Genomic DNA, 27663 nt, shown 5'->3' on the forward strand with positions numbered 1-27663 from the left:
AAACAATGTTAGAGAACTTTTTTATGCTATTATGAGAAGTTTTGTGAATGTTTTTATAAAGTCATCTCCCTATTTAAGCTTCAAACAGGTGGTAATTTTAATGTGACTTCATAGGCGTTAGCATAATACATTTTTTTATTAACATAGGCCTAAGCATAATTAACTAGTTACCAGCTGGTTGCCAATGCCAACCAACATTAGCAATGTCATGCACCCCATGTCTTTTTGGCTAATTTGAGCAAAGCGTCTTACCAAACTATAAAAACTTTTTTTTACAAACTACCCGTGGTACAAGTAGGGTGCAAACTACGGGGGAGCTTGGTTCCTCTTAGTAACCCATGTAAAATACTATAATACTATACTATAATATCCTTTGTGGGGATCATCAATGGTAATAAATGATTTTTGAACGATTACAGTCATTAATATTTTATTACACTTAGAAGTCCGATTCGTTAAGATTCAGCTAAAAGATGTGGTGCATTCGATCACTGAGCACAGCAAAGTGTCTGAAAAGGACCTTAAGAGGTGGATGCATAATTGCAAATGCAAACAGATGTTGCAGGCTACCTGCCGAGATTTGCATCCACCTCTTTTCTCAGCATTAACGAGGTGCTTACAGTTCTCGGCAGGCAGGCAGAATTCTGGCCGTGACAGTGTTGGAGTTCTGGGCGAGATTTTAAATTTTGAGCATTACATCAATTTATGGTTCATCTCTATCTATATAAAGCGAAACACAATTTTGAGGCGGTATGTGACAATTCAAAATATTAAAATTTAATAGAATTCAGGCATACTGTATGCTATTGTTTTTAAATACATTTTTCCCTGTAGATCAACTTTTCTAATTTAATAAGATCCCTGCTAAGTCAGTACACATGCTTTGCCTTGCCTTCTCTTTTGAGTCTCCATTTGGGGAAAAATACTCATTCATATTCATTTATAAACTCCTGGACTTTAATAGCTCATTTGTTTAAGCAGATTTTCTGCTCAGGTTCAAAACTTTCTGCACATTCAGAATATGTACCACAGTGTTCTCTGACAAAATTGCAATATCACAAGACTAATGTCATAATTTAATGAGAGTTCATAATATTTTTAATTCTAGCTGGCCTCTACTCTGCTGTGCATTACGTTATTGATCTGCTGGTATATAGCCTATCACTTTAGACCGTTAGACCAACACAGTTTGGGACAGCATGCTGCATGTAAAACCGAAACCAACCACAAACACAACTGATCAGGCAGAAATCTCACCTCAAATCCACAACTTAACTTCAGCAGCTCCAATAAAGTGCAGCTCACAGTCCACATGAGCAAGGCTGCACTTCAGTTTTAAGATGTTTATATTGCAAATCTGTAGTCGACCATTTACGTTACGTTACATTTTGCGCCCTTTGAGTTGGCTCTTTAAGATATGAAGCAATTTGCGCTGCGCCATCCTGTCTCTCTCCCCTTGTTCACTCACCCTCGTCCTCTGTCAAGTCGGCTGGGCTCCCTCACCTGCCCTCTCCCCTCGGACTTCCCCCACGGCGACCTCCCAGTTCTCTCCTGTCTCCTCTCTTCCTCGGTCCCCAGTGCCCCCCGGCCCTCTGGTCTCAGTCTCCTCGGTTCCCCGTGCCTGCGTCTCCCCGGCTTCCACCTCTCCCTCAACTCCAGTCCCTCAACCCCTTCTTTCCCCTAAATAAACCTGTTAATCCCCAGAGTTGCGTTTGGGTCCAGTCTGTCCCCACACCACACCTTAACAAATGCGAGTAAAGGTAATTCAGTACTTTTCCACCCCTGGGCATATCCATCCATCATCAACCGCTTATCCTGCTTACAGGGTCGCGGGGGGCTAGAGCCAATTCCAGCTGACATTGGGCAAAAGGTGGAGAACACCCTGGACAGGTTGCCAATCCATCGCAGGGCCACACATAGACACACACTTGGACAGACAACCACTCACACTCACACTTAAGGACAATTTCAGAGTTTCAGAATTATCAGTCTCACTCACAACTAGATTAGTCATTTATTTTACTTCCTGTCCATCTGTCATTGGGAAATTTTAAACGTTTTGTTTATAGTTTCATTATTATAGGTAAATGCATTTGCTGTCAACCACCTATTGCTCACTCTGTCCTTATCATCTCCCTCCTCAGTGTGTGGTCAGCCTTCGTTCAACACCAAGATTGTTGAAGGACAAATGGCCTCTGCAGGCAGCTGGCCCTGGCAGGCCAGTCGTCAAACCTCTGTGTTCCACTTCTGTGGAGGATCCATCATTAACAAACAATGCTCACTGCCTCTACAGGTCAGCATTGAGAGTAGGGCAGCAATGGTTTCTACACGTTAACAAATAGATAAATAATGAAGTCATGTCAAACAAAGACACAGATACCTACAAGACTAAATGTCTTTTCGCTTCCAGTGTTTGCAGTAAACTCTCGCCCGTTGATCGTTGAAAGGCCGAAGTTGTAACGTATCCCTCGTTTAAAAATGGCAGATATGTTTATCTCGAGATCTGGCAACTCTGATGATGTCTACTAACTTTCCGGGGTGGCGAAGGCGCAATGAATAAGACTATGTCTTTGGTGTGAGAGACCTGGGTTCAATCCCCCACTGTGACCCATCCACCATTGTGTCCCTGAGCAAGATACTTAACCCCTAGTTGCTCCAGAGGCGTGCGACCTCTGACATGGATAGCAATTGTAAGTCGCTAAATGAATAAATGTAAACTTTCAAGTCTTGTGTTGCCAGTAGTCATGTCTCAGTAGGGCTACACCTGCCATCTAGCAGTTGAAAATAGTATTTGCATTTTGTTTTAAATTAAAATGAAAGTTAATGTGGTGAACGTTTACAGCTAAAATAAAGATAATTAAAATGTTTCAAACATTTACTTGCATTTGATAATATGATGTAATGCAACTCAACAATGCATGGGTGAAAACTACATGTAACCAATTTGGCCTGAAACAGGGCTATAGCCAAGCCGTTAATATTAGACCACTGATTGCCTCTATTTTGCCGGGTGGGCTAAAAGCAGACTACACATAGCCTGCCCAAATAAGAGCTAAATCATGGCTACGCACAGGCTGCGCGTAAAACATGTGAAAGAAATGAAACAAAAAAACAAAGGTAGTAGCTGAGTCCAGGGAATCCAAAACAAACAGTCCAAACAAAAAGTAATCCAACAGAAAATCCAGAGAAACGAGAAATCCAAAACTGCAGGAACAACAGGGTACAATGAGGAAAAACCACAACAGAAGACAGAGCATCTGAACACAACAGAGAGGGGGGTAATACGAACAATGACCGGACGAAGACTGAAGAGAAACACCAAACATCTACAGTATACACCAGGGATTAACGAGCAGGGCGGGAGTAACACAGGTGACAGACATGAGACTAACGAGACACAGGCAGGCAGAGAGAGAGCAGGGGAAAACAGAGAGACTGACATGCAGAGGGATACTGGGGTAACAGACATAACACAGGTTACTGAACACTAAACACAGGCCATATCACAAGTAGTAACAGATCAGAAATAAATAAACTAACTCAGACACGAGCAGACTAAACTAAAATAATGCAGACAAGGAACCTGCAGTAAATACCAAAACATGAACCAAGGCACAGAACTGGGTACAAAGACAAAGAACTAAAATGCAGGAACAAGAGCTAAGATAAGAGACAAGACATAAACTACTAAGGACAAGGAACGAGAGAAACAGGCAAATAGAAGGACACATGAAAACAATGGCAAAAAATACAACTCATAACAGTAATCACTTTAGACCTTGCTTAAATGATGGAATATCATACACCTTGCAAGTTATTTTGGCAAAAACGTCACGTAACCACATGTAAAGTTAATGTGGCTAGATGTGGGTTCTTCACAGCTGGACTAAATCAGGTCTATAGTAAACCTAGACGGTGAAATGCTAATTGCTTGCTGGGCTTCCTCTGTCCACTCTGTCGTTGATTGTTCCCTCTGGCTGGATGAATCCTGATGCTCCTGTTTTCGTGCATAATCCAGTTTTGCATGCCTGCCGAGAATTGCATGCACCTCCAAATACTGCTTTCCATCCATCCATCCATCCATCGTCAACTGCTTATCCTGCGTACGTGATAAATGATTCGAAGCATATATTATTTTGAACGATTACAGTTGTTAATATTTTATTACACTAATTTATGGTTCATCTCTATCTATATAAAGCGAAACACAAAGTGGTATGTGACAATTCAAAACATTAAATTTTAATAGAATTCAGGCATTCTGTATGCTATTGCAATTCCAGCTGACATTGGGCGAAAGGCAGAGTACACCCTGGACAGGTCTCCAGTCCATCGCAGGGCCACACATATACAAACAACCACGCACACTCACACCTAAGGACAATTTAGGGTCATCAATCGACCTAGTCCGCATGTCTTTTGGATGGTGGGAGGAAGCTGGAGCACCCAGAGAGAACCTGCAAACTCCACACAGAAAGGCCAGGGCAACCGGGTTCGAATATACAACCTTCTTGCTGTGAGGCGACAGCGTTAACCACTGCACCACCGCACCATCTCGGCATATCATGAATATAAATACAAAGTTGTTGTTTCAAAAGCTTTTGGGTTTCTTTATGTTAATTTTCTAAGTTCAGAGTCTCACTCACAACTAGATTAGTCATTTATTTTACTTCCTGTCCATCTGTCATTGGGAAATTTTAAACATGTTTTTTGGTCGTAAACGTTTTGTTATTACTATAGGTAAATGCATTTGCTTACCATATTTTGCTCACTCTGTCCTTATCATCTCCCTCCTTTGTGTGTGGTCAGCATTTGCTCAACACCAAGATTGTTGGAGGACAAATGGCCTCTCCAGGCAGCTGGCCCTGGCAGGCCAGTCTGCAAACCTCTGGGTTCCACTTCTATGGAGGATCCCTCATTAAATATCAATGGGTGCTGACTGCTGCTCACTGCTTCCAAAAGTCAACATTGAGAGTAGGGCAGCAACAAAAAAACAACATGCCATGCAGTGGTTCCAAACACTGGTCTCGGGACCCTTTAAAGGGGTTTCTAGATGACAGGACCAAAAAGAAGGAAAACATTGTTTTGAAATTGACTAAAATTGGAATGATTTTATCTGGGGAAAAGAGAAAATGCGTGTTGTTTCAACCTGTGATGATGGTTAGCTAGCAGATGAATCATTTTGAGGGTTCTCCAGTTGTGAGAGGAAAGAGGTGGAATGAAATGGCTGTAATGGAATCTCAGCATTTTATTAGCTTTGTGAACTGGCTACTTGTTTTTTATTAATTTTTTTTTTTACCAGGAAATTCCATTGAGATCAAAAATCTTTTTCACATGAGAGACCTGGCCAAGGTAGCAGCCATACACAAACACAACATATTAAAATGCAACATATCCAACAACAAAATTCAAATAACAAAAACTGCTCATGCTCAAACACTCATGTGTTTATTCCTGTTTTATCAAATCTGTTCTCACTTTCTCTTTTATCGGCTGGCTGGTCACTTTCTAGCAGAAAAATCACATGCAAGGTGTTGTGAAGGTATGCAGCAAAATTGCAGGCCCACCCTTAGATGACCTACATAACCTGTGTAAGGTCAGATCCTTAAAGAAGATGAGAGCTATCCTGGCTGATCAGAGTCATCCCATGGATTTATGCTGCTGCCATCAGGGCGCAGATATAGTCTGCCACGATGCAGAACAAATAGATTAAAAAGGTCATGCATCCCGGCTGTTATCCCCATTGTTAATAGTACCCTGTAAATTTAAATTTAAGTAATGTTGTACTGTGGATGTGTTTATTTATTGTTGTTTGAGCCATATATTTGTTACTGCTAGCTATAATCCAAATTGGCCCTCGGGGATAATAAAGTTACTTTGGACCTTCTACCCTGTGTACATTATTCAAATATATGAACATTCTGTAAATATGTTTATTACACGTCATATAACTGTTCTATTGGTCAACAAACTGAGTAAAAAGGGAGATCAGGTTGTAATAGTTCCTGAGTAGGGCCAATTGTAAACAGCCCTTTAAGGCAGTGAAAGCTCTGTCAGCTTCATAAGTCCAAGTCATTCTGTCAACTGCACTGAACTTTTTAGCCTTGACTCATGAAAAAGAGATTTGCCTCTCATTTTGAATAATTTGGGATCCACTGTCTACAATATGACATCCTTTCTACAAAGCTCATCACCTTTTTCCATTTTTTAAAAATGATTATTGTTTTTGAATAAGTTTGGATGCCGTTTGCTAGAGAGATTTGCCTTCTGCTGTGATCACATGTCCCAGATATGTCACTTGTGTTAGAGCAAATTGAAATTTGGATGGTGTCAAAGTTGCATGCTTCTTGTGATGATCAGATCATTAGGTCATACAAGATTTTCATGCTAATCACTGCAGAAACCAAATCAAAAACAGGTTTATTACCTTCAAGTGCTTCTTGTTTGTGTGTATATTGTATCACACATCATCAAAATCAACAAATCATCAAAAATCTAACTTTGGGTGAACTATCAGATGTGTTGCATCTTTTATCAGACCCATGTCATACTTATGAACTGCCCCTATATCATTTGGCACCTCAAACAGGTCATTCATGTTCACAGGTGAATGTTTAACGATGGGGTGTGAAGAATGTATACCAGGAACTACTTCAACATTCTTTTAACCTGACTTGTGCATGTGAAAACTGTTTTGTATACATTACCATCTGTACACTCATCTATTCTCCCCATACACGGGTCTGACTTCCTCAAATCCTTCCATTTCTAGTCAGCAGGCTTAGCCAGTGGCATGTGTGGACACACCCCTTCAAACAGCTCAGATTGAAAAGGAGAAAGAGAAACAAAACATCTGCAGCCTCTCTTTTCCAGAAAACATGCTGTAAACACAACGTTTCTATTTCCTGACTGTCCTCATTCCACAGCAAACACAACGGGTGCAATGGTCTCGAACAAATGGGTTTTATAGTTTAACCCTTGTAGGTGACACAGAGCTTCCCTCTGCACGTCACTTGTTGCTGTTTGTTGGAGCTTGGCACGCTATTGCTCGAGGTAGGACACTTTTTCACCCCTCGCTCAAAAGACTGGTTTCTAAGAGAGAGATTTCCCTCTCATTTTGACTAATTTGGGATCTGCTGTCTACAACATGACGTCATTCCTACAAAGCTCTTCACCTTTTTCTCCATCCATTGTCAACCGCCCATTCTGTATGCCGGGGCGCTTAGCCAAACCCAGCTGACATCAGGCGAGAGGTGGGCTACACCCTGGACAGGTCACCAGTCCATCACAGACACGAACAACCACTCACACACCCAGTCACACTAAAGGGCAATTTAGAGTCACTAATTAACCAAGCCTGCATGTCGATGGACGGTGGGAGGAAGTCAGAGCACCTGGAGAGAACCCACGTAGAGACGAGGAGAACCTGCAAACTCCACACACATTTTCCCTCTGCTGTGATCTCATGTGCCTGATATGTCACTTGTCTTTGAGCAAATTGAACTTTAGAAAGGCTAGTGTAAGATTTATTTTTGTTACAATTTAAGTGCATCACACACAGGGAGCAGTCAGCTGCATGTGATTGGGGAACCACTTCCTCGAGTCCTTCCATTTCCGTTAATCAGTCTCAGCCAGTGGCGCATGTGGACACAAATTTTGACTTGTCAGACCACAATGCAGTTTTCCACTTCGCCTCAGTCATCTTAAATGAGCTCGGGCCCACAGAAGGTGGTGGCGTTTCTGGATCTGGTTTATATACAGTTTCCTCGGCATGGTAGAGTTTCAACTTACATTTTTGGATGCAGTGACGAACTGTGTTCACAGACAATGGTTTTTGGTAATGTTCCACAGAATCCTGTCTGTTTCTGATGCAGTGCCATCTGAAGGCCCAAAGATCACAGCATTCAATATTGTTTTTTGTTGCTCTGTGTACAGAGGTTTCTTCTGATTCTATGAATCTTTTAATGATTTGATGTACAGAATCCCCAGGTTATTTGCAATTTTACAAAACATACTTAAATTATTGCAGTATTTGCCAGCACAGTCTTTCACAGAGTGGTAAACCCCTCCCCATCTTCACTTCAGAAAGAATGATCTTTTTATACCCAATCATTTTAATAATCTTCTTCTTGATAATCTTGATGTTCCACCACATATGTTTTTCTTAATATTTCACAAGTATTCCAGTCAGACAGGCAGCACACTGATAAAATGAATTAGGCTAAATTAAATACATTGTAAACCAGATCATCATGAGTTACCCACTGTAACATTCCCACAGTCGTTCTGTTGTTCCTCATGACAGACAGGTGACTTCATGAACAAATATTAATTTTAGTGATTTTGGAGTTTTGGTGAACACTTAACACTGAACCACAGACTGCATAAAACAAAAGACTGAACACACTTACACTCACCTAAAGGATTATTAGGAACACCTGTTCAATTTCTCATTAATGCAATTATCTAATCAACCAATCACATGGCAGTTGCTTCAATGCATTTAGGGGTGTGGTCCTGGTCAAGACAATCTCCTGAACTCCAAACTGAATGTCAGAATGGGAAAGAAAGGTGATTTAAGCAATTTTGAGCGCGGCACGGTTATTGGTGCCAGACGGGCCGGTCTGAGTATTTCACAATCTGCTCAGTTACTGGGATTTTCACGCACAACCATTTCTAGGGTTTACAAAGAATGGTGTGAAAAGGGAAAAACATCCAGTATGCGGCAGTCCTGTGGGCAAAAATGCCTTGTTGATGCTAGAGGTCAGAGGAGAATGGGCCGACTGATTCAAGCTGATAGAAGAGCAACTTTGACTGAAATAACCACTCGTTACAACCGAGGTAAGCAGCAAAGCATTTGTGAAGCCACAACACGCACAACCTTGAGGCGGATGGGCTACAACAGCAGAAGACCCCACCGGGTACCACTCATCTCCACTACAAATAGGAAAAAGAGGCTACAATTTGCAAGAGCTCACCAAAATTGGACAGTTGAAGACTGGAAAAATGTTGCCTGGTCTGATGAGTCTCGATTTCTGTTGAGACATTCAGATGGTAGAGTCAGAATTTGGCGTAAACAGAATGAGAACATGGATCCATCATGCCTTGTTACCACTGTGCAGGCTGGTGGTGGTGGTGTAATGGTGTGGGGGATGTTTTCTTGGCACACTTTAGGCCCCTTAGTGCCAATTGGGCATCGTTTAAATGCCACGGCCTACCTGAGCATTGTTTCTGACCATGTCCATCCCTTTATGGCCACCATGTACCCATCCTCTGATGGCTGATGGCTACTTCCAGCAGGATAATGCACCATGTCACAAAGCTCGAATCATTTCAAATTGGTTTCTTGAACATGACAATGAGTTCACTGTACTAAAATGGCCCCCACAGTCACCAGATCTCAACCCAATAGAGCATCTTTGGGATGTGGTGGAACGAGAGCTTCGTGCCCTGGATGTGCATCCCACAAATCTCCATCAACTGCAAGATGCTATCCATCAATATGGGCCAACATTTCTAAAGAATGCTTTCAGCACCTTGTTGAATCAATGCCACGTAGAATTAAGGCAGTTCTGAAGGCGCACACAGTATTAGTATGGTGTTCCTAATAATCCTTTAGGTGAGTGTATATACTGGTAGCCACGTATGTATTCAAAAGCTTGCTGTGTGTGTAAATGCGGTCAGCTGTACTTCTACAGAGGACACACTAGATATCTTTCTATTAAATAGAAGTTCACTGAATCAAAACACAATTTTCACGTGAAATGGTGAATGTTTACATTGTTTTAAATTGGTACTTTTACCCAAGCACTTTTTCAGAAAGTCCTATATAATGGCTATTTTTTTTCTTGTTAGCTTTTTACAAACCCTGCTGAGAAACATTCTTGACACACAATTGCACAATAAAAACTGACGTTTGGTGACACTGATTACTGGTTCATCTTGTTCCAAATCAAGTTCATTTGTTAGCAGGAAGCCTGAGGCTGTTTGACTAGTTTGTTCCTTATTATTTGAAATGTGTGCAGGGTTTTTTTCCCAGCAGGAAATGAAGCACAGTAAATCAGCTCCACCACGTTCAGCTACAACTAGAGTTGGGCAATCTTCTCTTTTTTTCATATCGTCCAATTATGGCTAATTGAGATCAGTAATAGGCGATCTGATCAGCAGTGGGCCGTGTTACGTAGCAGCGTGCCAGTCAAATGCCAGCTTGGAAGATTTAGCCTTAGTGTCAAAGTGAAACGTGACATCATACATTTTCTATCTTTAATATCACAATCCAACTCATATTCATAACTTAACGACTATGTGAGATGTCAGATCCACAGAAAGAGAAGGCAGACAAACTGGTTAGTAATTAGGATTCAAAGTTTGATTCTGCTGATTAACGGGGCTCAGCAGGCGCTAACATTAAGATAGCTTTCCTTAATAGGTCGACTCCTTACATGCTTGCTTATAACTTATTTGAAGTTGGGTCTCAGACATTGACAGCGTTGTGTTAAGAACATAGATAGACTAACTTCTCAGAGTTAACTTGAAGGCTTTAGTTTTTTTCCCTCTTGTTTGACTTGTTTTACTTGTTTAAAAGCACTTTGTTACCTGTAATGAAAAAGGCTATACAAATAAAGCTATAATTGTTATTATTAGGACAAAAAGGTTTAATCTGTGACAACACATTGTATTTTCAAGCTTTATCATGTTTGTTTTTAGTGTAAAATCTTAATCTAAAAACGTTACTAGTTACTACAGGTGGTGAAAAGGAAATTTTCATGTACTCAAATGTTATACTTAAGAACAGAACTTGAGTAAATGTACTTTGCTCAGACACGTGACATTTTTGATGTTTTGTGAAACAGGTGATAGGTGAGATGTTGGGCGTGTCAATGGGCAGGTGAGCTTGAGTTGGAGGTAGACAGGGAGGGAGGGAGAGAGAGAGGGAGGGAGAGTGAGGGAGGTAGACAGGGAGGGAGGGAGGGAGAGAGAAGAAGGGTATTAAAGCAGGTGCATTTCTGATGATATGGACTTGCAGTTATGGCTTTCTACAAAGTGATCTGTGTGGCAACTCTGCTGACTCTCCTGACACAAGGTAAGAACCCTCCTCACTGTGCACAGAGGATCAAGAATCTTTTAATTAAGTAAGAGAAGTTGTTAAATAAATCCTGCGTTCAAATTAAACTTGTTCAAACATAATTGTAGCAACAAAATATACAAAACAAAACAAGTGCTCAATGGATCCTGTCACACTGAATCAAAATATATAACAGTACTGAAAATTATCAAAAGTTCTATTAGCAGATAATTATAAAAAGAATTCAGGAAGCAGCTGCGTGATGTAAATGCTATTTTTCCCGACAGTCACTATTTGCATTCATTCTATGAGACATGAATTACTTTTACTTTCTGCATATACCTTTGTGATTAATAAAGTTGTACACTCAATAAAGACTTCTATACACTCTAATTGGGGATGTTAGCTTCCTTCTGAAGCAGCTGTGAGCTGTACTCTATTAAAGGTGCTGAAGTTCACATTTGTGTGGATTTATGGTGAGATTTATTTCTGACTACAAGTCTTTTCAGTTTCAATTTGCCATCTCTGATGAAGAAAAGCGCGCTTTTCTCATCCCAAAAAGGTTCTGTCAGACGGTCTAAAGGGGATCAGAAGAGCAAAAACAGGGCAGGAAGGTTTTGTTAAAATATGACTTTATTCTCATTAGATTGTGATTTTATTATATATCTATTATATTTATATATTACACCTTTTTGAGGTCTTTCTCAAGTTAATGCAACTTTTTCACTTAAATTATTTTTACACAATCGAGTTTCATGTAATGTTTTGCCTTTGCCTGACTTTATAATGAGTGTGTACGGGACAGATTTCATCTAAAATCTTATTAGAAATTAGTCTTCAAGTCACTCTCCTTGTCACAATGTTAACTCTTCATTCGTTTTACTCCAAAATGTAGAGAATGTTGTGCTGGTGCTGGACATGTAACTTTTAAAGCAAACACAGTCAGCTTCACAGTGACAGCAGTCCCAGCTGCTACATAGATTTTCAAAGGAAGGCAGGAAAGTGGATGTGTTTAAATTTCAAACACGGACACAGTTTTGACACACAAAAATCTCACACAGCATCTTCAGGTGGATCTTCTCTCTCTGTTTACTGAGGGGATGAGAGTTACGGTCTGTTAAGCATGATGTGGTAACCTCATCATAACAGGAAAGCAAGGCTTCTCAAAACAAAACGGGAATATAAGCCTCCACCAGTGTCTGTATCAGTAATTGTACCTTAACAGGGAACTCAGTATGAGGCTTTTTTCCAAAGTAAAATCCCCACAAAGTTAATGTTTCTTAACTGGCAACAATGAATTGACCTATTTTTTATATATATATATATATAAAAGTCCCAGACAGTAGCTGTATTTAACAGAGAGCTCAGGACACGCAAGACAATATTTCAAAATAAAGGCCGTGTAGAGTAACTTTATCTTAACAGCAAACTAGAGAGATGGACCTTATTTTTCAAAACGAAAGCACCGGACAGTCCCCAGACAGTGACCGCATCTTGACAGGAAGTTCCTGATTATGCTTGCTTTTCAAAATAAAAGCCCCCTATGGTCACTATATGCTATATGTTGGATGCCCTTGTATTTTTTTAAATAAGACACCATACAGTATAAGTGTCGGGCGTGTGGGCCCTTAGTGATAAAACAATAAATTAAAAGGGTGTAACTAAGTTGAGGGCCCGCTGACAACCCTCCTAGGGATAGCTACCCTGAGCCCCAGGACTCAGACACACAGGTTCTTTAAAATCGGGGTTGGAGCAGAGCAGAAACAAACCACAAGAGCTAAAATAATGTTAACAATTTATTACAATAAAAAAATGTTTATAAGAAGAAAAAGGAAAAAAAAGAATCTAAATAAGAGAGGAATGTCCCATAATCTGCCAGCTCCGGGAAATGGCTAATATAGTTCCTCTGGCGATTCCTCCGTCCCGGCTCAGCAGCTCCACGGGTCCCTCCGTCTGCTCCGCAGTCCTCACCGCTCGTCAGAGGAAGCACTGGCGAGTAAAGCGATCACGTCAGTCACCCCGCAGCCTATGCCTCACGACCCCGACTCTGCAGCCCTCCCCTGCCTGGTCCCCTTGCTACTACTACTTTCAACTGCAAACTTCTGTCAAACCTTATACAGTAAAGGTATTATTCTGATTCATGCTAATTAAACCATTACAAACTTTAGCAATATGAGGTTTATTCAAATTTAAAATCAAATTTGGATTATTTAGAAAATTCCCCAGGTTTCCAGGTCTTCATAGTCCTTCATATGTCTTCATGCCAATTAAAGCCAGCAATGCAGTTTAGTGTCAGCTTTTCAACAATCCTTAAAATATTCCACATCTTTCATACATTTGTATTATTTGTATGTATTTATCAAGCCAGAAATCTAGTATAGTGCAAGTCTAGTCAAGTTGAATTATGCTTGAATTGAAAATTAAAGGCTCTGAATTTATTTAACACAGACCTATAATTCTGCATATAATTCTTCTACCACCGTAAAAATTTACTTTCTTATTCTTTTCAGTCTGTACTTGTAGTAAGAGTCTTGTGTAAGCATGCAATTAAAGTAATATTTGTGGATTTAATTTATGTGAACTAAAGCTAAGACAGTGTATATAAATACACAATTACTGTATCATAAATATTTTTTTGTTTTATGTTTTCAGAGTGTTACTCACAACTTAGTGGTAAGTCAACATTTCTACGGTCACTTTTTTACTTCCTGTCTGTCTGTCTGTCATTGGGACATTTTAAACATGTTTTTGGGACGTAAACATGTTGTTAATACCTTCTTTACTTTCTTTTATCTAATTATTTCCCCACTGTGTCTTGTCTCTCTCCTCAGTGTGCGGTAAGCCAACACTCAACACCAAGATTGTTGGAGGACAGGTGGCCACTCCAGGCAGCTGGCCCTGGCAGGCCAGTCTACGAACCTCTGGGTCCCACTTCTGTGCAGGAACCCTCATTAACAATCAATGGGTGCTGACTGCTGCTCAGTGCTGCGCAAGGTAAGCAGAGAGGGTAGTTCAGCGACAAATAAACAACATGCCATGCAGTGGCGTAAACAGCCTGTCTAAGGCAGTGGTTCCTAAAATGGGGGCAGGAATCTCTCCAAGCGGTCACAAGATAAATCTGACAGGTTCTTGAGAGGACAGATAAAAAATATTATTCTGCTACTGAAATCACCATCCAAGGAGAAAATGTGTGTCGTTTAAACCTGTGATGATGAGTAGCAGCAGACAATGATTCATTAATTATTGACTTAAAGAGGTCATATTATGCTTTTAGGCTTTTTTTTCTCCTTCTCCTTTATTTAGTTATAGGTTTGCAAAGTGAAAAAGCCCAAAGTCCAGCCCAAAGGGAGTTCCCATCTCCCACAGAAAACTCTGCTCTGAACTGCCTGAAAGCAGCTCGTTTGTAGTCCAGCCGTTTCCCTTTCATCCCTGTGACAACACAGCAAAATGCGCCTCATAGTGTGGAGACCAAAAGAGGTGGAACTCGTTGCCCCTAACGCAGTCTTTAAACCCACTATGGTCTGACAGCTATTTAGCTTTTATTAGTTTTGTAAACTGGTTACTGTGAAACAATCTGGTCATCTGTGGCGGTTTTGGGGGGGAGCCAACAGGGGCCAGTGCCCCCTGTAACACAGACATTGGACCCCCATATGTTGTCCCTGCCCAGGAGCGCACGTGCATTCAACGGTGAAAGCAGACATTCGACTTCACGAAAGTAAATGAAAAATATAACATGTGGATCATTTTAGTATTGTTTTATCGGGCAACAGAAAAAATGTAATGGTGGTGTAGGCTAGGGAATGTAGTGTAACTACAACAATTATTCTTTTGTGGATTTCTTCATTAAATTAAAAACTGAATTGAAAACTTTCCTTTGTCAATTTAATTTGAAATTGTTATTATAAATAGTTAGTTCACAGGAAATGGTTAGTCACACAACTGTCTCTCTCTCCTCTCCCTCCCTCTCTCTCAGGCTGAGCCAACTGTAGGCCTACTTACAAATTCTCATCATGGATCCTCTTTTTGTCCATGTTATGTGTTTAACATTTAACACGGTGCAATTTGTGAGAAAACCCAAGAGGATGTTTTGAAACTTTTTGTTTTGACCCTTGCTTGTCATCATAGAAACAGATCATCAGATTTTTTATGTTAATCGCACCTTCAGTAATAGGCTGCTTTCTTACACACAGCTCCGCCTAAGAAAAACTAGAGAGCGGGGGTTTGGGGGTGCAGCAACCCGATCAAGATGTAGAATGAGGTGCATGGACTATAAAGTTTGGGAACTGCTGTCCTACTAATATCTACACCATCGATACTGTGAAATCAAGATCACTGTAATCAGTTTCACACATTTCTCGCCTCAACGTTTCATCACCTTCACTAGAAATGTACATTAAGCTGAATGCAGCATTGTAGACAATATTTTGTCTTTGTAATCCATGTTACCATTGCATGGATAGCCTTTGGATATTGCTGGAAATGGAGTCCCCCTCCTTATAGGGTAAATTATTATCATAAAAATTTAATAATGCATTGCATTTAAACAGCACTTTTCATACAAAAAAAGCAATAACAGTAGCCTACTGGTCCTACCAGGCTGGACATGCAGTCTGCCAAAATATGTATCCCTGTCCATAATGCACAGAAAATGGCCTACTGTCAAGTATTTAATTTTGCGTATACTTCACAACATGACTAATAACAGGGGTGAATATGGAGACGTTTGTTGTTTCTTAGCAAAAGTTGTACTGGGATACAAAATACAAACTGGGATCCAGAGAATGTCTAGTACACTGGAGTTTTTCGAATATATATGTAAAACGAAACATCCAACAAGATAATACAATCAAATAAACAAATCAAAGTGATTAAAAATACAATAATAAATTTATTAATAAGTTACAGCCAAAGACTTTTTAAACTCTTGTCTCTGTCCATTACATGTTCGAAAATTAGGAAGAAGAAAAATCCCACCCAGTGTCCACAAATCAAAAGCTTACAAATAATCTACTTTGTCATACCCAAAAGCAATTCAAAATGTACATCAATTATTTAAACAAGGAAAATAAATAAAAGGAAAGAATGAATTTCAGCAACTCAGAACAAAATGAAGTAATAATAACAACACGACAAAACTGAAAATAATTACAAGCTCCAGAAACACTAATAAATTCACCCCTTCTTCATCCCTGTAACCTTTGAAAACCATATTTTTATACCTGATTTTAAACTGATTTATGTTTAGACATTTCTTTAGTTCCTCATTGAGAATGTTCCATAGCTTTACATTAAAGCTTTACAAAGTGTTGCACCATAGGATAAGAATGTATTATAACTTGAGTTTGTTTTTTTAATAATGTCATTTAATTAAACTACAACTAAGTTACTGAAAATATCCTGTTACTCAAACAAATAACTGTAAGTTACTGAAACATATTGAAACATTACATTATATCCTAAACATGACATTTTGAAACCTTGAACTTTGCCTTTGTCTCTTTAGTCCCGGATTGAATGTGTCCCTCTGACAAAACAACTGGCCCCTGCCTGGCCCCCTTAATAAAATTGGTCTAGAACCGCCACTGCTGGTCATAGACGTCTCCTACTCCATTCTCACATCTCATGTTGCTAATCGAACTGTCAACATGGGGTGCATCTCAAGTCTCTTATTTATTGTTTCCTCGCTTGAACCGGAAGTTGTTCTTCTCCGACATCTTGCAGACCGTCCCAAATCTCTTATTTGTGCTCCGAGGAGCAAGGAGCCATCTCTGAGGAGCTATGAGCGAAGATACGCGAGTGCCGCCTTGGCAGAGGTCTTTGACTGACGACACGTCCCTTTATTTGATAGTTCTGATGTATCGCATCACTGTTTCATACAGATAGACAGATAGGCCTGATTAAACTCAAGTGTATCACTGCCAAGTTTTAAATGTGATTTGTTTTATGATTCGCCTTCTTCATTTATTAGAAAGATTTTTCTTTTCTGTTATTTCCCCCATTAACTTTTATTATAGAGACAATTAAAGTCAGAGAGAGTTGGAGAGAAACACTTTCTACATCATTTATCGCCATTTCCATTCAGTCACATGAGGTTGAACATGTGTGTGGTCCAAATATTGTTAAACGATATCAAAAGATGAAATAAACTGAATGTCTGATACTGAGTGTCAGGTTTGAGTTAAAGTTAAATCCTTTCAGTTTCCCCCTGAAACATATAGTCTAATAAGTCATAATGTTCAAAGACACCATGATGATCTGGGTAATTCAATAATGAGGCTTTGGAAGAAAGGACGTCTCATTTCTCTAAAAGCAAATTTCCTCGTTCCTTCTCTCCTTGCATGATTTCCTTGCAAGTGAGGGAAACGTGGATGCAATTAAGAGAACTGAACAGGAGCCAGAACATTGTCTGTTGCTCCCAAAGGCTAAATCCTCGTCAGTCGATGAACGATGGGTTCAGAGATTGCCCTCATGCAAACAAGTTAGTCCATTAATGAATCATGCCGTCCAGAGATAAAGACATTTCTTATTTCCATGTGTCTTTGTCTCCCTTTGGAGTTTATAGAGTTTAAGCTTTTGGTCTGAGACACAGGGACAGACCTCATGTTTGGGCTGGTTTGTCGCTGCCATGTACACTGGGAGAAAAGATGGTTTTGCTGCAAAGGAAAACTCCTGTTGATATTGCAGGTGTTTTTCGGTTTAGAGATGTTCATCCTTAGTTTTCTGTTGACACCAACAGATGGAAAGAACATGGACTACATGTACGGACTGAAGTATTAATTCATAATTAAAGGGAACAATTTATGTAATTAGGACCTGAGATCAGGAAAAAAAAGCATATTGAGCACATGAATGACTAAGATGAGGGAATTGTTCATAATATTAGGATTCAAATCATTAACTTGTGGAAATGAAATCTCCCTGTTGCAACATCTATCAATATCCATACAAACTAGACGTGGTCATAAAATGGACTTTTGCTAAAGTGCTCTTGACCACAGTTCTGCTTTTCATGTCTTTGCACTGTTTTGTTTCTCTTCTGATTACCTCAGATCAGGCGTAAGCACGAGCACTCTGACTGTGTCTCTGGGTCTCCAGAGTCTACAGGGAATAAACCCCAATCAAGTGTCTCGGACAGTATCACAGATCATCGTTCATCCCAACTTTAACTCTGGAGCTTTGGAAAACGACATCTGCCTCCTGAAGCTCTCCTCACCCGTGACTTTCACCACCTACATTCAGCCCGTCTGTCTGGCAGCCACAGGCAGCAACTTCTACAAGGGGACTCTCTCCTGGGCCACCGGCTGGGGCAATGTTGGAACTGGAGGTGGGTCAGAAAAGACCTGGATTACATTTATTCTCAGAGACAAACTAATTACAATGGTTGTATGTTTATCAAGTGATAAGCAGGTTTGAGCCCAAACGCACAACAGTGGAGAGCTGACATCAGTTTGCAAGGTTTATTAGCAAAAAGCAGAATAATGTGACTTCCATGGAAGCATGGTACAAAATTAAAACAAAGGTTATGATCTGTTATAAGAAACTAAATTCAAACAAAACTGGTAAATGCAACCACACAGAGACAAGCAGAACCCTCAACATACCGCAATGACCGAAGAGGGACTGAAAACCATTTATACAAGAGCAAACAAGCGTTGTGGGACACAACCAGGGGACACACATCAGGTACTCAGGATAGGGAAGACTCTCTCAAACACACACACACACACACACAGAGGAATATTACCCCTCTCGCCTTGCTCTATTTTTTTTTTGTTTAACGGACCTAATATGTAGTTGCACCTTTCATCTTAAATCATTACACATAAAAGAAGAGTTTATCAAGCCTGACTTTGCTTGATAACCCTGAGTTAAATCTGAGTAGTTTGAACTCTATGAAGGGTAGCACAGGCCTCAGTTGTCACAAAGTTACTCCTTTAGCTACCCGGAAAAGCCAGTTATCTTGCTTTATTGTACAGTCCTCTGGTAGAGAAATTAAACAACATGGAGAAACTAAAAGTAGATGTCAGAATTGTGACATGAATGCAGTTATTATGAATTGTTTACATCCTTGTTTCTTTACAGTGCATACCTTTATCACGAACGTAGCACTTCCGGTCTGTATGGGACGCCCCAGAGCGTCTCCATGAGACGCTTCCGGAAGAGTGTCATGGAGACGCACCCGCCGCGTAGGTATTTGATGTTAAAGGGTGCCTTTAGTGTCAAATACCTACGCTTTGTCACTCTTTCTCAAATCGTCGGTATATGGCGCCCTGAGATGAGAACGGGCTGGTATAACACCAGTATGCTTAATTAAAATACAATATCTTTGTTTGACTTAGAAAGATGAAAACAAATCTCGGCTGAAATATCCTTTATGAATATGTGTTAATTCAAATAAAATATTCTTCTAGGTAGCTATATATCTGCCAGTGTAAGCATGGACATAAGAGCTTGTGATTTGGATACCTTGTGACATAAAACATTTTAAAAGTACACTTAGTGTTATACTGAATGGAAGTCTACCAGGGTACATGCCTGTCAGTCAGGATGAAACTTCATTTTGGTTTTAATTTTGATTATAAGTAATATAAAGGCAGAGGTGACACAATGAACATAAAAAGCCTTTTAGGGAATTGTAATTGCTGTTTTACTTTCTTTTGTTAGTTTCTTTGACCCTTTTATGTTCGGACAAACATTATATCATTAGACCTTCTTATTGCATCAGACAAAAGACTTGTCTCTGTATTTGTCTCGTTAGATCTTAGTGCTGCATTGTTTCCTTTAAGCAATTTCATAAGGAAACTCCTTTCTATCACGTTTCATTGATATATAGATGAAACTCGATCAGGCCAGATAAAACCAAACAAAATCAGTTTGCTGAACTTCAAGCATGCCTTAAGGATATAAAAACCAGGATGACCTGTAATTTTCAAATGTTATACTCTTATTGTTCTGAGGTCCAAGCACCTCCGTGACGCATTATCTAAAGATATAGTTTCCCTGGATGGCATCGCCCTGGCCTCCAGCACCACTGTGATTAGGACATGTTGTTTAACTCTCACATTAAACAAATTTCAACGACAGCCTTTTTTAACCTACGTAATATTACAAAAATCAGGAACATCATGTCTAAAAATGATGCAGAAAAACTAGTCCATGCATTTGTTACTTCTAGGCTGGATTACTGCAATTCCTTATTATCAGGCTGCTCGAAAAAGTCCATCAAGACTCTTAAGCTGATCCAGAAGAGCGTTCAGCTATCAAGCTCCTCTCCTGTGGAACCAGGTTCCAGTTTGGGTTCAGGAAGCAGACACCATCTCCACATTTAAGAGTAGGCTTAAGACTTTCCTCTTTGATAAAGCTTATAGTTAGGGCTGGCTCAGGTGAGTCCTGAACCATCCCTTAGTTATGTTACTGCTCGAGTGCCACTGGTACAATTATTATTTTTATTATCATTAATATAAGTAAAATGATCAATAACATTATTCATTTCCTGTCTGCACCACAACCGCTTTTACTGTATATGTTTTCTACTGCATGTGGTCGTTGTGTTGCATCACCCCCTCACCCTCTCTCACTCTCTTTCGCTTTCCAATGCTCTCTCTCTCTCTCTCTCTGAACCCCAACTGGTCGAGAACATGAGTTGATCGAGGTCTCTATACCTCCTAAAAGAGAGTCTTTTCTTGCCTCAAGTGTTAATAATAATATAAAGAGTACAGTCTTGACCTGCTCTATATGAAAAGTGAAATGAGATAACTTTTGTTATGAATTGCCGTTATATAAATTTAATTTGAAGTACTGGAAGCTAAGACATTGTAAAAACGCTGTCATGGTCCTTTAAGTTCAAGTAGTGAGAATGTTTGTTTCCACAGAGGAACACCTGGAAACACTTGAGGTGTGCCACAGATCACCGATGTGTTTATTAAACTGCCCATTTTGTGTGAAACCATTTTAAAAGATGTGAACATTTGTTTATTAACCCGAATTTGTGTCTCTTCAGTGTCCCTTCCTTTCCCACAAAACCTAATGGAGGTGCAGCTGCCGATTGTAGGAAACAGAGAGTGTACCTGTACCTACGGAGTGAGCTTGATCACAAACAACAAGATGTGCACTGGGTTCAGTGCTGGAGGAAAGGACGTCTGTCAGGTATTTTTACGCTTGTGTTTGTGTCAGATTTGACCTTCTGCAAAGATTCCTTCTCCTAAATGTTTCTCTCCTTTAAGGGGGATGGAGGAGGTCCGCTGGTGAGCAAGCAGGGTGGTCGCTGGATCCAGGCGGGAATTGTGAGTTTTACCAGTAGTAAGGGCTGTGCCCAGCCTAATATCCCATCAGGCTACACCCGGGTCTCCCAGTATCAGTCCTGGATCAACAGCCGGATCACCAGCAACAAGCCAGGCTTCATCACCTTTAAATCCACTGGGACCGACGGTGACCTCAGCATAAGATGTCCTGCCACGCCACCCCCAGCAGCCCAAGGTAAGTGCCTACCACGATGATGATGATGATTTTTAACTCAACTTTAACTTTACATTTTGACATCATCAGGGACTGGAGCAACAGTAGTAGTATTAGTATTCATAAAACTCATTAGTATTAGTAGTAATAAGATTTGCAGCAGTAGAACAATGTATGTTCTTTTCAGCCTGTCCTCCCCAGAAAAACACCTGTATAGGTTGATTATTCAAGCAGCTCCTTATGAGTCATATTTACCTATGTAAAGCTGTGACCTCTAGTGGTCACAAGACATAAAAAAAGAGGAAGACAGCTGACACATTTTGGTTCTTGAAGGTTTTCGTGGTCATAATGAGTTCTAGGGAATTTTCTCAACTACTGCAAACTCCTTTTCTGTAAGTGGAAGATGATTTTCTGTTAGCTGAGAGAGCAAAGGGTTTAAAGTCACTTATTAAAAACTATTTGTGTTTGATTGAGTTTAGTAATAAAAGTAAACTCCCACTCCTCCCATGTAAATGTAGCATGACAATTATTATATTTACACATAAATTGGTGTTTCGAGGAGTCTCACTTGCAACTAGATGCTAAGTCAAAGTGTCAATGCTAACGTTTTTATTTCATGTCCATCTGTCATCTGGACATTTTAAACATGTTGTTGGACGTAAACGTTTGAAAATAGTTTCATTATTGTTAGTATTTGCTGTCTCTTTATTGTCTTTCTCCTCAGTGTGTGGTCAGCCAACACTCAACACCAAGATTGTTGGAGGACAGGTGGCCTCTGCAGGCAGCTGGCCCTGGCAGGCCAGTCTGCAAGACACTACAGGGTTCCACTTCTGTGGAGGAACCCTCATTAACAATGAATGGGTGATGACTGCTGCTCACTGCTGTGACGGGTAAGCACTGAGGGTAGGGTCGCGACAAAACACAACATGCCACGCAGTCCTGTAACCAGCCTGCCAAAGGCAGTGGTTCGAAAACCCGAGGAGAGAAAACTCACAAAAGGGTTGCATTTTCGTCCCTAAATAGATATACAACTGGGGTGGTGATGGAACAGTGGATAAGACACATGCCTTTGGTGTGAGAGACCCAGGTTCAATTCACCACTGCGACACATCCACTATTGTGTCCCTGAGCGAGACACTTAACTTGCTCCAGAGGCGTGCGACCTCTGACATATTTAGCAATTGGAAATCGCTTTGGATAATAAACGTAAATGTAGAACTAACCAGAAGTGAGTGGCCCAAGAGCCCCTCTGGCAAGACAGGGGGCAGATTGAGTTTCTGGTGAAAGCAGCTATAATGTAAAACAATGACAAAAAACTGTGATTCCCTAACTTACTGCACCTTTAAATCAATCAACCTAATCTCTATTAACAGATATCCGCATGTGCAACCCATTCTCACTTCCAAGTCGACACATATGGACGCATGGTAAAGACCCATTGGTGTCAGTTTGTGATGCACTGGGAAGCCTCTTAGCGTCATAGTTCAATGCACTGGGGGAAGCCCTGTGACGTCATTTGGTGTAGGTTCCCATGTCATTGATTGTTTTTAGTTGAGGTACATGAGTTACAAAAGTTACATAAGTGAAGTCACATAGTTAATGTAATAATAATGTAACCTTAATCATGATGTTTTCCTAAAGCTAACCAAGTAGTATTTTGAAAGTCTAACCAACGTTTCAAATGTATTCTTGCTAACTTTCCTGAACATTTTATATTTATTCTTGCTAACCAGACCAGGGATCAACTTATGTAATTAGCACTTCAGATCACACCCCTTCAGTTCATTGAGGGAATGATTTATAATATAATGAGGAAAAAGATTTGTAATATTTGGGAATGATATCTCTCTGTTGCCACATCTGTCAGGTTCAATACAAACTAGATCAGATGTGGCCTTCAAAATGGCCCACGTAGGAGTGGCGTCTATTGTGCAAAGGCTTGGTCCTTGCCGCAGCAGCACAGGTTAATAAAATCCAACTCGCCGCCCTTTCCTGCATGTCGTCCGCTGTCTCTGTCCCACATTTCCTGTCACTCTTGAGCTATCCTTCACAGATAAAGGCTAGAAATCCTTCAAAATAATGGCCCAAGTGTCTCCTTGACTACATTTCTGCTTTACATGTATTAGCACTGTTTTGTTTCTCTTTTGATTACCTCAGATCCACCACAAGCGATCTGGTTGTGTCTCTGGGTCGTCAGACTCAACAGGGATCAAACCCCAACCAAGTGTCTCGTACAGTATCACAGATCATCAGTCATCCCAACTATAACTCTAAAACTCTTGTCAACGACATCTGCCTCCTGAAGCTCTCCTCACCGGTGACTTTCACTTCCTACATCCTGCCCGTCTGCCTGGCAGCCCCAGGCAGCACCTTCTACAAGGACACTGTAGCCTGGGTCACCGGCTGGGGCAGGATTGGATTTGGAGGTGGGTCAGAAAGGATCTGTATCATTTATTTTCAGAGATAGCCTAGTGTGACTACAATGGTGTCAACAGACAGTCCTTTCAGAAATTTCAAAGCATAAATGTAGTTGCTCCTTTACCCAGGGGAGCAACAAAACCTGTAATTCTGTCTGTGACATTAGCTAACACACATTTTTGTGAACTAGTTTGAATTACACTGTCATTTTCCAGCAAAAGTGGAGTAGGGCCAACATGGAGGAGAGCTCTCCATGTATCTTCCTACTCTGACCTATGAGGAGAAGAAGCTGCCATCAACCTGAATTCTGAGGCATGAAGGGGCCACAGAGAGCAGATAGATTGCTGACTCTCTTAGCCGACGTCAAAGCCAAAAGCAAGACAGTTTTGGCTAAAATATATTTTTTAAAGGAGAGAATAGAATTGTGAATGATTTTTATTGTCACTATACTTATATTATGACATTTAGGTTGGCTTCTCTCGATGTACATGAACAGATAATACATAGTAATAGTAAGGTGAAGCAAACTAATAAAAGTAAATAACTAATTAATTAAATTAATTAAATCAGCAGTGCCCTAAAAACAGTAGTAATAGCTTACAATCAAAAAAACAACAACAACTACATAGCAGTATTAGCTATGGAAACCCTAGGCGACCATCTATGGAAAATCTTTATTTACTCTGTTTTTCCATGATAACTGGATAATTTTCTCGAGATAACGATACGATAGTCTAACACAAGGCTCGTTTTTTTTAGGAAAATGTCAGACTTATTTTGACTGTGCCCGGTTAGCTCAGTTGGTAGAGTACAGGTCTCTCAATCTAAGGATTGTATGTTTAATCCCCGCTTTGGGTAGATATATTTATTTTTTATCCTCTTCAACAAATTAATTCTAAGACTGTTTCACATGCTCACAATAAAGCATGTGCTGGAGAGTGTGTGTTCCCGCAATTGGTCCACATCATGGAGCTGTTGAGCAGTATTGTAACACAATACACATCTAAAGGAAATAACCTCTTGGTAAAGGCGACACGCTTCTGTCATATTTGACATATTGTCATCTTTCTAACTGTAAATAAAAGATAAAGTTGCACATTAGCTGATGTTTACATGTAATGCAACTGTCTAAAATTCACTTTTCTGATAACACTGGCAGACAAATATAGGTGCACTTTATGTTGGTGAGGTAAAACAAATCAAAGAAAATGTTGCAATCACCTTTAGTCAACATATGGTCAAAATAGAAATGGATTAGAAAGGAAGACATTTCATAAAACCACACTGAAGTGGGCTCAACTTTTTATTCTATTTCAAGCTTGCTCATACAGTGTGCTTCTTCTCGCACTGTGCCATTAAGCCCACCTGGGAAAAATTCAAATGTACACTGGGGTTAATACAGTAGTATTTTAAAAAGTCTTGAATTTCATATTCTAAAAATAAGTTTAAATTTTTGTTTACCAAGGTCTTACAGTGGCGCTTAGGTTAGCACAACAAGCGGATCGGTGCGCGAGTCAGTCACACTGTGGCGAGCGCTAATGAAACAGCAGAGCTGGAAGACCTGCAGGTTACTTGTCCGTGAATGTTAAAACAGCAACGGAGAGACGAGGACCGTTCTTTGTATCAGCGTTGCGCCACTGTTGTAGGCTAGCGTTATGTGAAAGGAAACATCAAACATGCTAACGCAACACGGCAAAAACAAACCGGAGCCCAACTCCTTATCCTCGCTGCTTTCACGCCAATACTATAGAATACTATATTTCCAGCAGCCTTTAGATGCAAAAGGCATATTATATTACATTATATTACCTTATGAAGCCATGGTGTAACTAATTGTAACAACTCATACTGCACAATTTATTTTGTATCTTTGGTTTCACACCATAAGAGTTGTTAGTGCTACAAATATTGTATTCATTTCATAGGTGTCAGTTACTCTGGGGACGCTGGGGTCATGTGTTTTTAAAAGCATTTGTTAAATATGTTATGAAACATGGCTTGAACAAGAAATCTTAAAAAAAAGAAAATGAAAATGCTTTGAGAAAGGTTTTGTTTGAATTGTCACCTGAATTTTATTTCACTTTATATAAATAAAGACCATTCTACCATAAATTGGTGCAGAAAATATCTCCAGGATGCAGGAAATTAAGTGTTTAATGCTCAACCCTTTAAATATTTCAATGTTGAATATTTCATCAAAATAGTGTTAAAATATCTTTTTGTCTAGTTCTCATGAACTCAATATTGTGAATCGTGCATCAAAGTACAAACACACCCCAAAAAGCTATAGTGTATTAAATATAAATGTGAGTATTGTGTATATATATAAATGTTTTATTAAATTCAGGTAAATTCGTAAATAACAATTTTCTCAGGCTTAAAATTTATACGATTTTCCATTATAGGGAAGTGAAGTTGTCATTAAATTTATCCTAGGTAGTATTAAAAAGGTCTTAAATCTCTTAAATTTTACTTTGAGTATCCTGGTACCGTGTAATAGGTACTTACCCTGCAACAGCGCTTCATTCTTTAATGAAGGAGAGCCCCGCGACCCTGTACGCAGGATAAGCGGTTGTCAATGGATGAGGCACGATGAGGCCAATCACACTAGAGGGCGTGGAAAAAGCTCTTTCCACTGGACATGCACAGCTCTGTGCATGTGGCGAGGGATAAACGCACCAGTTATAGCTCTAGAGGGCGAAGCCTATAGAAAATAGAACTGTCCATTTTGTGTGAAATTATTTGAAACCACATTTCACCACTTGTGTTGTTCACTAAACTAAATTTGTTTCTTTTCTTTTTAGTGGACCTTCCATCCCCAGGAAACCTAATGGAGGTGAAGGTGCCGATTGTGGGGAACAGACAGTGTAACTGTAACTATGGAGTGGGCTCAATCACAAGCAACATGATCTGCGCTGGCGTAGGAGGGAAGAGCTCCTGTCAGGTGATCACTTTTACATCTGTGTTTGTGTCAGATTTGAGCTTCTGCAAAGATTCTTCGCTTAAATATGTCTTTCCTTAAAGGGGGATTCAGGAGGTCCGCTGGTGAGCAAGCAGGGCGGTCGCTGGATCCAGGAGGGAATCGTGAGTTTTGCAGTACGCTGTGCCGAGCCTAATTTCCCAACAGCCTACACCAGAGTGTCCCAGTATCAGTCCTGGATCAACAGCCAGATCACCAGCAACCAGCCAGGCTACTACACCTACACGTCCACTGGGAAGGATGGCGACCTCAGCGTCACCTGTCCTGGCCTGCCACCAGCCTAACGTAAGTGCCTGCCATGTCCAGACTTCAATTTTAACCCTATCTACATTTCTCCATTATTTTGGATCCGGATAGTGTTAGGGTTGTTTAAAAACTAGCACTAGTTTGGTTGTTGAGCTTAACATTTGCTAATACTTTCAAGGGATGGAAGTCTTTCCAGTAACACCCTGCAATGTAGATTAAGCACATTAACACACTAACTAGGTGAAAGTCTAACTTACATCACTGACTAAGAGCAGACCATTTTTCTTTTGTTGTGTTTTTATCAAACAAGACAGTTTTGGAAAGTAGATTGTTTGCAACATAAGGGTGTCATACCTGCAGAAGAAGATTTCCATGGTTCTTTTACTAAAAGAAGGAACTCCTGAAGTTCTGATCTCTCGACCCACAAAGTGGAGTCTCCTTCCTCTGCCGACTGCAGAATCATCTGTGCCGGTGTAACTGCATGTAGGCGCGGTGCCCT

The 27663-nt window shown here is 40.2% G+C and overlaps 1 protein-coding gene across 4 annotated transcripts in view; it reads left to right on the forward strand.

Moving 5' to 3' along the window:
* LOC119896541 (transmembrane protease serine 9-like) overlaps positions 1–27663 on the forward strand; it is a 154865-nt gene that overhangs the window by 27987 nt on the left and 99215 nt on the right. For 2 of the 4 annotated variants that reach the window (XM_038710006.1, XM_038710007.1), the window contains exon 9: positions 21066–21211. In XM_038710006.1, the coding sequence (XP_038565934.1) occupies positions 21066–21211 (146 nt within the window). Of the gene's footprint in view, positions 1–21065; positions 21212–21288; positions 21542–22244; positions 22411–23677; positions 23947–26742; positions 26883–26962; positions 27204–27663 lie in introns of all 4 variants that reach the window. The other 2 variants (XM_038710008.1, XM_038710010.1) reach the window with 2 other exon arrangements.

This window comes from Micropterus salmoides, unplaced genomic scaffold (assembly GCF_014851395.1).
Source record: "Micropterus salmoides isolate LMB-PRFRI ecotype aquatic unplaced genomic scaffold, ASM1485139v1 Ms_hic_scaffold_10, whole genome shotgun sequence".
NCBI lineage: Eukaryota > Metazoa > Chordata > Actinopteri > Centrarchiformes > Centrarchidae > Micropterus > Micropterus salmoides.